The sequence below is a fragment of the Gavialis gangeticus genome, unplaced genomic scaffold (assembly GCF_001723915.1).
Source record: "Gavialis gangeticus isolate Ggan-Ray unplaced genomic scaffold, GavGan_comp1, whole genome shotgun sequence".
Taxonomy (NCBI): Eukaryota; Metazoa; Chordata; order Crocodylia; family Gavialidae; genus Gavialis; species Gavialis gangeticus.
In genome coordinates this window covers 37,836,147-37,846,362 of record NW_017728994.1, presented here as the reverse complement: position 1 = coordinate 37,846,362, position 10,216 = coordinate 37,836,147, and the positions used below count along the sequence as shown (strand labels likewise).

General features: G+C 40.1%; 1 protein-coding gene across 2 annotated transcripts in view; it reads left to right on the top strand.

Annotated features, from left to right (window-relative positions):
* Window positions 1-8,498, top strand: part of ANKRD1 (ankyrin repeat domain 1) — a 14,482-nt gene extending 5,984 nt beyond the window's left edge. The window contains exons 2-9 of one of the 2 annotated variants that reach the window (XM_019502593.1): window positions 889-1,068; window positions 2,650-2,787; window positions 2,900-3,007; window positions 3,766-3,864; window positions 5,373-5,471; window positions 5,647-5,745; window positions 5,922-6,020; window positions 7,192-8,498. In XM_019502593.1, coding sequence (XP_019358138.1) covers window positions 889-1,068; window positions 2,650-2,787; window positions 2,900-3,007; window positions 3,766-3,864; window positions 5,373-5,471; window positions 5,647-5,745; window positions 5,922-6,020; window positions 7,192-7,302 — 933 coding nt within the window. In that variant the 3' untranslated portion in view covers window positions 7,303-8,498. The remainder of the gene's footprint in view (window positions 1-888; window positions 1,069-2,649; window positions 2,788-2,899; window positions 3,008-3,765; window positions 3,865-5,372; window positions 5,472-5,646; window positions 5,746-5,921; window positions 6,021-7,191) is intronic. The other variant, XM_019502594.1, reaches the window with a different exon arrangement.
* The last annotated feature ends 1,718 nt before the right edge of the window (window positions 8,499-10,216 follow it).

Here is a 10,216-nt window from a genome sequence, read left to right as displayed (position 1 = left end):
TAATCAAGCTTAGGAAACATTTTTAGAAACTATGCCTATGCCTTGTGGCATTAGATCATTAGCTAAGGCAGCACAGCCAACCTGTGGCATGGGTGCCACAAGTGGCATGGACACGCAGACGGGGGAAGAAGACAGGCAGGAGAGCAGCAGATAGCACAGGAAGCAGAAAGCAAACCAGAAAATTGGGCACGGAGCATAAAGCAAAGCAGTAGTTTGGGCAAAGGAAGAGCACTGGAGTGGCACTTGGAGAAGTTGCAGGGCTCATTTGTGCATGCCTGCCAAAAAGGTTGGTTCCCATTAATTTATACGGGTTACAAAAAGCTATTTCATTCCTAGGCAATACAGAACAACTTTGTACTGAGAGGAAGATACCCAGGGTGGGGCGAGGGGTAGCGAGTCTTTCTACCTTTTACTCCAATGAGTTTATGGAGAGTAGTAGACAAGATAAATTAAAAAGGTAAGGTAGAGAAATAATAAACAGCAAAAAATAAACAAACAAACAAAAAAACACAAAAACACCCCAAACCCCGATTCCAGTTTTATAATGAGACTTATTCTGATATTGTTATTATAGTAGCAAGCAGAACCTAGCCAGAAAGACAATTTATGGCATGCTCTTTTATAGTGGGCCTGATCCAGTCAGTGAGAGCTTCTCCATTGACTTCCAAGGTGTTGGGTCAACCTGCGAATTAGTCCTTTATGACAACTGTCATAACAGTTTAATTTGGCTTCAGAGTTTGTGAAAGTGTTGGGTCCCCAGTTGCCACATACACTCTTATGTGGGGACAGACAGACCACTTTCAACAATAAGATGTTCATGTTTTTGCAGTTGGTGAATACTTATGATTCTGTACTGCAGGTTGCATAATATTTCATTCTCTTTTGCAGGTGACGGGGAAGAAGAGTAACAGCAATGAGACTGGAGGTTTCCTCCCAGAAGACTTCAAACATGGAGAGTATGAAGCTACTGTGAGATTAGAGAAACAAGAGGATCTTAAGACACTCCCTGAAAACTTACTGGCCCAAAGAGATCTTACCTATGAACAGGAGAAAAAGCTAGAGGCAGAGGTAGGCTTTTTGGTTTTGTGCTCATTTTTTATCATTTTGTGACAGCTGTACCTGTGAAGCCCTAAAAACTGTCTGTGTCTTTTGTTCTGTTCTAACCAACGTATCTTTAATGGTGAGTCTAAAAAATAAAACTTTGACAGATCTCAACCCAGGGAGAACAGAGTACCTGACACTGAGGCCACTTAACCAACACAAATCATCTCATTGACTTCAACAGGCTTTCAATCATGTTGCTCTGAAAACAGCATTAGATGCTGCTTCATTTTTCACTTCTAATTAAAGAACCAGAAATCTCTCATCTTCCTGTGGCTAGCTGTACAGTAAGCAAAGGGCTGGCATATCCAATTTGTAAACGTAATAATCATTGTTGGCATCAACCAAACAAATAGCAGTTGCAGTTTGGATCTTTCACCATTCCCCAGCATAAATTTAAGAGCATAGTTCTGTCCTGATGTCCTTTCTTTTACCAACCCCAGCCCCCGCAGCATGCTTTCTAGCACACCATGAAGTAGCAGTAGCCATTAAAATGACTCCTGTCAAAACAAATGAACAAATACCTTTTTTGGGATATAGCAGCTTTTCATCCCCCCCATGTTTGTTTACTTCCTGTTTCATAAAGCACTACAACAGGTCTCCCATTCATCAATGCAAATTAGCAACCTGCCACACTCAACACTTACAGCAGTTCAATTACATTAGAAAAATCCTACTTATTGAGAAAGAATCAGCAGTTTAAACAAAATAGTAGAAACAAGGCTTTTATTTACAAGGGAGGGGTATGTATAAGAATATAGAAATATTCATAAACCCAGAAATTACCCAATTTAACTAGGAGATCGTCACTAACCAGAGAATTAATATTTTCACACTCACTTATTGATGGAGTATTCACAAACGTAATTATCAAACAGTTCTTGGGAATTTGATGCCTGACCCATGGCCTACTGATAGTAGGAATCTTTCCATTGACTCAAGTAGCCCACAAATCTGCATTTTTAGTTGGTTAGCAGAATGTAACACTGTTGAGTCAAACTAAAACTGGCATGAATCAGGCTAATTTAAGGATATATTTTCCCTGAGCAGAGTTAAGTTAAAGCTACACAAAAAAAGCAGGAGGAACAAAGTATGCTCTTCATCCTGAAAGGTGCTTAGGACATGAAGCTTGTATTGAAATCAAAATGAATTACAAGCACTTGTCACCTCAGTATTTGACTATACTGAAATGGCCATGAAATGTTACAGGCTGTAAAGCCGGAAGGGAGAATCTTGTCTATTTAGGCTGATTCTCTACAGGACACAGGCAATAGAAGTTCATTCCTACCATCTATGGTTGAACTTCAGCACTTGTTTTAGAAAAAGAGGTTCAATTCTGAATAAAGTTCACAAGTGCTGTAGAATTCACTCTCTCTCTTAGAAATATATTTTATTAATCATCCCAATGCTGTTCATAAACTGCATCTTATTTGCAGTCTGTACTTCACTAATCTCAAATGAGGGAATAAACTACATTGGTGTTTTAATAAGGAAAGGAGTGTTATGTTTTGTCTGGTCTCATCATTATCCTCTGCTTGATTCATTCAGCTCAAGAAGAAAAAGCTAGAGGAGAGACCAAAACTTGAAAACTTGCAGGATCTTGAAAAAATTATTCAGCTGAAGAAGAGGAAAAAATGCAAGAAAGTGAAAGTGCCCATTTTAAAGGAACCTGAACCTGAAGTAATTGTGAGTTCTGTTTTATCAGCATGTACATTCTTCTGGGAAAGATTGGATGGGATTTCTAGAATACTGTATAGCTGTAATCCATATTTATATTCTGCATATTTCTTTCTATCAGATAGAATCAGTGGATGTACCAACCTTTTTAAAAGCAGCACTGGAGAATAAGTTGCCAGTAATTGAAAAATACTTGTCAGATAAAGGGGATCCAGATGCTTGTGACGAGGTACATTTATATTCTTACTTCAAAGCCAACTACAAGAGAGAGCACTATCTGCAATTAAGCAAAATCTCAGTATCCATTACATTTTGTAGGTTCCTGAGGTTTTGTAGTGTAAAATAAGATGATAAGCTACAGGGAAGTACAATTTATTAGGTTTTCTTTCTTTAAAGGAATCCCTGGAAATATAGGAAGTATATTTTACCTACAGAAGTATGTGTGTTTAATGGAAACATGGTGGTGGTCAGGAAACCCTGATTTCCTTTGACAAAAAGCCTTTCAGTACTATCGGATTCAATATCAGTGAGCTGCAAGACAGAAACCTTTCAGCTTAGCTATAAAAACTTGATTCGTTTGTTCTTAGCAACACAGCTTTTTGTTTTTGGTTATGCACTTTTGCCACATTCCCAGCTGAGAAGAGACCGTCCGTCTCTTAGGCTATATCCTGTGCAAAATTGCATTTGCAACATAGTATAAAGACAGACTTGGGAACTCAAGAGGTTCAGAATATTTTTAACTTGAATGCCACATTGCAGACATTACTCATTCCCTTTAAAATATGCTGGGTAGGCAGCTCTCATCTGGTAGGATGCTATTAAAATTTAGCAGATTTAAAGTCTCAAAAGTATAAGCAGTTGAAAATGAATCAGCATAAAGTATGTGTTTTCCATCATCTGGGCTATGAGCGGGAAAAGGATTTGATTTTAAACGCATCTCTTTGTACCCTCACTTAGTATTTGACTTATCACTATTTTAATTAACAGTACAAACGGACTGCACTGCACAGGGCCTGCTCAGAAGGACATCTAGAGGTGGTGAAAAAGCTAGTGGAAGCTGGAGCCCAATTGGAATTCCAAGATATGGTATACACATCTATGGATTTTTTTTTCTTTAAGAACCTGCTGTGTTTTGAATATGCCAATTTTCAAAAAGACCCATACATGTGAGATCAAAATTACTAACCTGTCACCACTGATTCTAGAGACTTGTAAGAGTTTACCTCTAAAACAGGTCTATGGAAAAAAGGGTTCAAAACCATGCTGTCTGGTGTTTCTTAGTCTCATGAAAATAACTTCTGGAAGATGCAAGATGAACAGATTGCCTAGCATGTAACTTGTGTTGCTACTTCCCAGTAGGCCCTGCCCAAGAGCCTGCAATCAGGCTACTCTAATCTGTCACCCCCAGGTGGTGGTGGAGATACCACAGCCTGATTTCTTTACAGCATGCTTACTGCTATACATCCTCTCCATCCCAATGTGCTAGAACAGGATTTCTGTACTGGGTAAAGGTGAGAACACTGCACTTCTGGAATGCTCTCCATGGGTAGCTAAGTATCAACAGCTTTTGCAGCTGTTTCTGTGCTTCTCCATTCCCAGCTCTTTGTCTCATTGCTACACAGCAGGGATCAGAAAAGCCTGTCATCTCCTTGCTTAACACTCCAGAGACTGCTGATGGGAGGGGTAAGAATGTAAAAAGATCTGCAAAGGCAGGAGGATGCCCCTGAAGGGCCCTGGGGAAGGGAGAAGAAGATGGTCCCTCCCCTGAAAAGGCAGAGGCAATAACTAAAATTGGAACTTTGGCTGGGGGAGAGGAAGAACGACAGACGAGGTCTCTAATCCACTTTTTAAAACCTGCAAAAGACCTTGAAGGAATACAACTCCTTTTCTGTTAAGTTTTGAATTTTCCTGATTTTTTTTGGAGTTCAAAAGGCATGAGTCAAAACAACTGTGGTTCAATTTTTGGCATCTAAACACAGGAATTCTCATCCCTGCCCACCAACAACTGTGCTTCTAAACCAATAGTAGGCACCAAAACATCCAAAGCTTTGTGCTCATATGGCCTGATCACCCACTATTTGCCTGACCCCATTAGGCTTTGGGGTTGCTTAGCACTTCTGTAAGATTAGATCACTCAGGGAGCAGACACATGGATTCAGAAGTCTAACTGCAGGTAGCCACGTTAAGATTTGGAACCTCTTCTTGTAAATTGCTATGTAGAAAACCAAACTGCAGTTTGACTAAAACTGTCTCATAAAATTTTTAACTTAAGTTGCTTTGGCCCAGATCCTCAAAGATGTACCAAACTTGTACTGATGACTACACAGCTTTAAGGATCTGGGCCATTGCAAACAAGGCCTACGTAGACCTTGCTGCCTCAAGCACAACATGCAATGGTTGTGAAGGATGACATATCAGTGGTACTAGGGACAATAGGGCCTAATAAAAATGCTGCTAATAGCTACAGCCAATTTGTTTTAGGTCAGATTGTATCAGAACAAACTAGTTTTCATTTATTTTAGAACTTCTATCAGAATTGTTCCATTTGCTATTTTGGGGGTTCAGTAATTTTGTATTTGTTTTTCTTGGTGTAGCTTGAATCTACTGCTATTCACTGGGCATGTCGTGGGGGAAACCTGGAAGTTCTGAAGTTCTTGCTAGACAAAGGAATAAACAGAAATGCTAGAGACAAGGTAGGTTCTTGTGTGATACAAAAGCACTTTTTAACCCTGTCTGAAGAATTGGTCCTTACTCCAAATTATAACTGCTTGGTGGCAGTTCTCAGAATGTTCTGCCTCTTAGGAAAGTTAATTATCAAAGGAAAAAAAACCCTACACCCACTGATTTTTTCCCCCTCCCATTTACCAGCTGCTAAGTACACCTCTGCATGTAGCTGTGAGGACGGGTCGGTATGACTGTGGTGAACACCTTATTGCTTGCGAAGCAGATCTTAATGCCAGAGACAGGGTAAGTAACATACTTCCCTAACATACTGTATTTGTTACTTCTCAATTATAATCTCACAAGGAGCCAACACACCTTTATAATTCCACTTGATTGTAAAATTACTATCTGATATTCAGCCTCGAATGCTGTCCTAGAACTGCAGGCTCTAACCTGTAATCAATCTTGTTCTTTTTTAGGAAGGAGATACACCTATGCATGATGCAGTGAGGCTGAATCGTTACAAAATGATTAGACTCCTGATTCTTTATGGAGCAGATCTAAATATAAAGAATGCTGTAAGTATTAACAAAATGTTACATTAAAATAGTTTTTTCATTAGAAGAGTTTCATAGATTTCAAGGCCAAAAGGGATGCTTACGCTCATCTAATCTGAACTTTTTGAGAATCACTCAGTCAATTAATAAATGGTGAATATATTCTTGGACATTTCAGTTTTTTTTTCAGATTGTCAAAATTGTACCAGCAATAACTTAAAATTTTATTCCATGAATCTTTACTACCAAATGACAGATTTTAAAAGACCCCAAACACTTGATTCTTTGTCACAAACTCTCACACTCACGTTGTATAACCAAGTACCATTTAAAACCCCCAGTGAAACAGCATCTTGTTGAATGGATGACTGGTTAATTATTGACCTGACTGGTTGGCCACATTAAGTCAATCAGGGGAGATCTCAGGCTAAACTGAATTTTAATTTAGGAAGAAATTGACCTTTTGTTGTTAGAAAGTCTGCCAGTGGCAGCTGTGGAACAGGCAGAGGTCTGCAACCAGTTGCTAAAATACAGCAAATTAAACCCTGGCAGGTTGGAAAGTGACCTTTATTGCCCTCAATCAATGATTTTTACAATGAGCAATTTGGGGGTAAGGAAATTAATCTGTTTTGACACCTAGCTTAACACCTTGCTAACATTGCCAGATGCTTTCTTCAGTTCACTATTTAGTCTTTATAACAGTGTCACTGATAGCAATATTAGCATATGCACAGAGACTGAGGGTCAGACTTTGTCTACAAAATGAAACTTGCTCATGTTTGACATACACTATTATTTTTTAAACCTGTTTAAAATGTTGAAAATTCTTATGTAGGTATTCTTCAGTTTCAAAGTGGCTGAGTGTAGCTTAGTGTCAGCCCATTCGTAATCAGTTTAAGCTAAGACAAAATAAATCTGCTGTAAATTCAACATTTAGCTGTATATTTTGCACATGGAATTTAAATGGCTAATATAGCCTGATCCCACTGAATCTAGTGGAAAGTTTGTGATCAACTGGTTATCTGCCCTGGATCAACACCCCAATACTATAGTGATACGTAGCCATTAGGAATCAAAGTCCATACATTATATATCTGTGCTACCCACACCTAGGAGAGAACAAGAATAGTAGATTTATTTTGGAATTCACCTCTTGAAATTAAACCTGTTTTTTCCTCACTCTATTAAATAGGAAGGAAAAACCCCTATGGATCTTGTACTTCAGTGGCAGAATGGCGCCAAAGAAATATTCAACAGCCTTAAAGACAAATCCTATAAGAGCTCACAGATAGACACATTCTGAAGAGGAAAAAAACCTCACTCTCTTCTTTAGCAGTTGTAAAATGGGATTTTAAAAAGGTACCATAACCAGCCTGATGAAAAATAGTCCTGAACATACTGTTTTTACTGTCTACAAATTGCTGGTCCTACTCTATTATTTATACATGCCTTTATTGGAATACTGTAGGAAAACGCAGAAAAAGAATCAAAAAGACTGTTTAAGTACTCCAATTCCACTGGAAGTAAAATTGCTTTATTTATTCTTATTTTTTTTTATTTTTAAAATTTTTTCTTGCTGTCCTTCAGGGGCTATCTACTGTTCATCTTGATCACAAGTAATGTTATACTACTTTTAAATGGAGTTTCAATTACTAATGTGGTCACCTCAGTCAGCACTATTAACCCCCTTGGGCCTCTCCGTCTTCTTGTAAATCTTTACAGCATTTCCAAGTATACTAGTGGCTTCACATCTTATCAAGTCTTTCAGTAGATCTAAAGAGCTAATATTTGTAACTGTTATTCCATCTTTGCCAAACTGTCTGTATTAGAATAAGCTGTTAAACAAGTGCAATATGTGGAAGACTGTGGAAGGCAATAGGTTAGGAAATACCAGGTGGAATTAAAGGAGCAGTTCATAATTGGGTTTACACACTGAACAATCTACTGACAAGGAAGCTCAAGCACTGATGTCAGACGTTAATTGGTTGGACCACTGGGTTCAAATGTCACGTGAAAGTAAGAGAATGAGAGTGGAAGAAACATGCACCTCAGAAGTTCTAGGCATAGCAACGCACAGCCTGACAATTCAAGAATGAAATACAGATGATGTATATTTGTAAAATTTGTACTGCTTTTTATGTACATTTTGTATTGATCCTATTTAAGATTTAATAAACTGTGTGGCTCTTTTTATCTGTTTGAGTAGATCCTGCTTATGCAGTACTGCAGAAGAAGCCCTGTCTCTGTCAACTGCCTTAGATCAAGGCTGTCCAACTGGTGGCCTGCAAGGGGCTAAATTGCACCCCTCAGATTTCCACCTGGGTGTCACTCCCTCATCCATCCACCTGCAGAAGCAGCCAGGGTCTCTGGGCCCTCTTTCCCTGCAGCTTCCATTTCCCCACCACAAGGGCAGGTTGGTGCAACCCAAGAGCCTGTAGTGCTTAAGCTGGGGGAGCCAGCATCCCAAAGCACAAAAAGCACCATGCAGCAGGGGAGCTGGGGGTAACCTGGTGCAGTGTGGGGAAGAGCTTCCATGCCTAGTGCAGCCAGGAATGGGGAAGGGCACCCAATGGACTGGGCGCACCCAGGCATGTAGTGCAGCTGGGGGTGGGGGCATGCGACATACAGGCCTGAGGGCCTATAGATCTCACTGGTGCAGCCCCTGCTGATGTGGGCTGTGTGGCATGTGGCCCCAGGCCACTTAGAAGTTGGCCAGCTCTGTGTTAAGATACGTTTCCTCATTTGCTTAGAAATACCAGCAATAAATCACCCCCTTTGTCACTGTTAGCTAAATGCCTTCTCAATTTTGGCAAATAGAACAGAGCATGGCTCTGTTCTGTACCCTACCCCCTACAGATGCACCAGTGTTAGGAGCTCAAGACCCTCTTTTCCAGAGCAGCATTCCTAGTGTTGTGGTTCGGTGGTAGAATCCTCTTCTGCCCTGCAGGAAACCTGGGTTTGATTTCTGGATGCACACAGAACTTCCATGCACTGGAAGTCCAAACTTGGTCTGGACTTCGGATTCTCTTTCAGTGGCCTGAAGGGGGGAAGGAAGGTGTGGGCAGTCTCCACTCCTCCATATTCCTGCCGAGGAGCATGCAGCAAAGGTCTTGGTGACCTCTCATACACCATGGCTCAAAAGGATCCACAGTTCCCTACTACACAGGCCATATACTACTGTCCAACTCTTAAATGGGAGAAATGCTAATGCCCTTTGTGCCCATGCTCTCCACTTCAGACAGAATCCAGCCAGCAAGCATTACCAAAAGACTTAAGGCCTCACAACACAGTGATGATGATTTTAAGAATCAGCTCTATTTAGATGGGCATAAAGAGGGATGCATATGGATTACAAAAGTGGGATTACTGCACGAGTTAATATAAATAAATGGGACAAGACAACATGCACACAGAACATCTACAAACACACAGAAAATTCTTTGGCAGAGCTGTCCCTGAGGGATGAAATGAATTCAACAGCTGATCCTCTCCTCATGCAGGCATTTTCAAAGCATCACCTAATTAAATCTAGCCCACTCTCTGCAATACCTTACAAACATATATGGGCATTATTTATAATGGTCTGCTCTCTACTGGAAGTCATAAGACTAGTTCCCTGTCACTGCCCTTGCCTGTGGGCTGCAGCTTCTCTACTCTCTTTTGTGCAACTAAACAGCTCACTACAAAAAGCCAGACACAAAACTAGCTGGCAATATATTGCAAAATATGCAAACCAGAGTAACATCAGAGCCTTTATAAAACTGGTAAGTATTGACAGGCTGCAAAGTGCTTAAGGCGATACAGAAAGATTTCAGAAGCTTAAAGAAAAATGGGGTTAAACAACATTTTTTACCAATGCCTGAGGCCTCACATTTTCTTAAAGGCCAAAAAAGAGAGACCATTAGAAAAGGTTAATTGAGATCAAATGAACACAAGCAATGCAACATTGCTTGCTTTGACTTCTTGGCTCTCTCTACCTCTCACTCAGCAAACAATTTCTCACTCCCAGTACACACACTTGTGGCAAAGGCAAGACACAGCAAAGCAATGCCCTGGCTCCTTTCTAGGTAGTAATCAGTTGCGTTTGGTTCCTCTTTTTGGGCATAAGGCCAGAACACATATGATATAAAATCATAAAATGGTATATACACACACACACACACACACACACACACACACACACACACACATCCAAACTAGCCTAGGCACAGGCATAC